Raw genomic sequence first — 1430 nt, forward strand, 5'->3', positions numbered from 1 at the left:
TCCTATGTCTAAAGGTACCATTTCATGCGCAGCATACTGCCGCAGCAACTCGCTGCTATTGGTTGAAGAATTGTTACTAGATGCTGCAAAATAAATTTCACCGTATTTTGCTTCATCGCTGTGAAGTTCAATTGAACAAACAGCAAAGCAGCAGACACGCGATCTAGCCGGCCAGTGCTGCTGCAGCTATTCCTTTTCCATGAACAGCAAATATGCTTTAGTGAATTTGGATCACGTGACTAATTTGCTGCTGCTGCATGCTGCGTATGAAAAGGCACCTTATGGGTTATACTGTGTACGGAACTACGGAAGCCGCCTCTACCTATCCACGTTATGTCTATGGACACGCTCTCGGTTGTTTGAGGTTAGTGTCGTCCGCGACAGTGCAGTTTACGCCGAAAATTGGGAGACTTTTCCATCGAAAATGGTCGAGGCGATGCGTCAAACCGTGACTGGAATGCTCAAAGGCATCGAAAGGTAACGCCTTTCACTCCCGCGACATTTATCGTCCGTACGAATAAATTTTCCCGACGACGACACATGTTGGCTCGTGTTTCCCGCAAGTGCGTTGCCGCACCGGAATAAGAAATTCAACGCGATAGTACTCGTACCCTCTTAATTTTGAATTAATGATCTTTCTCTCCCGTACTAACTACAGTGAAATGTACTTTCAGATACAATCCAGACAACCTCGCGACTCTAGAGAAGTATGTGGAAGTACAGTCGAGGGAGAACGCGTACGATCTGGAGGCAAACTTGGCCGTGTTGAAGCTCTACCAGCTAAACCCGCACCGATTCAACATGGATATCACGTGTCAGATACTGCTCAAGGCACTGACCAATCTACCGCACACCGATTTCGTGCTGTGCAAGTGTTTGCTCAGCGAAAAACTTGTACGTCTCGTTCAGGCATTCAAGATACTTTCCCTTTGTTATTGCAAAAGTGTATCTACACGCGGCTGCGTCGATTTTTAGATGTCGGAGAGTCCCATTAGTCAAATCATGTATCTGGGAGATATCCTGGAGCGATGTGACTTTCAGCACTTTTGGGACAGGGTTATGTCCATGTCGGAGCTCTGCGACAGGATCGTAGGCTTCCAGGATTCGATAAGGAAGTTCGTGTGTCACGTAGTAGGAATCACGTTTCAAACGATAGAGAGGGGACTCCTGGCGCAACTGCTCGGTGGCGTGGACGGTATAATATATCAATCTATCACTTTATTACACTTCAGTGTACATGCCAAGAAGTGGGACTTGGTTTACAATTATCACCTTACCTCGTTCGCACTTTTATTATCCCCCCATACATTAGATCGCATACACTCGCTAATTTCAACATACTCTTCTACTTCTACTGCCTTATCTAGTCCTAATCCTGTCCCTTAAGGCCTGTGTCCACGATGCTAGAACTTGGTCCAAGTTCTAGTTTC

General features: G+C 46.2%; 1 protein-coding gene across 1 annotated transcript; it reads left to right on the forward strand.

Moving 5' to 3' along the window:
• The first annotated feature begins 185 nt into the window (after positions 1 to 185).
• On the forward strand, positions 186 to 1421 carry LOC105556416 (eukaryotic translation initiation factor 3 subunit K). The gene is made up of 3 exons (XM_012003510.1): positions 186 to 477; positions 675 to 894; positions 976 to 1421. Exons 1-3 carry the CDS (start codon positions 200 to 202, stop codon positions 1384 to 1386), a joined length of 909 nt encoding a protein of 302 aa, XP_011858900.1. The 5' UTR covers positions 186 to 199; the 3' UTR covers positions 1387 to 1421.
• Positions 1422 to 1430: the final 9 nt, after the last annotated feature.

The sequence above is a fragment of the Vollenhovia emeryi genome, unplaced genomic scaffold (genome assembly GCF_000949405.1).
Source record: "Vollenhovia emeryi isolate VEMERY1.0 unplaced genomic scaffold, V.emery_V1.0 DF948817.1, whole genome shotgun sequence".
Classification (NCBI taxonomy): Eukaryota; Metazoa; Arthropoda; class Insecta; order Hymenoptera; family Formicidae; genus Vollenhovia; species Vollenhovia emeryi.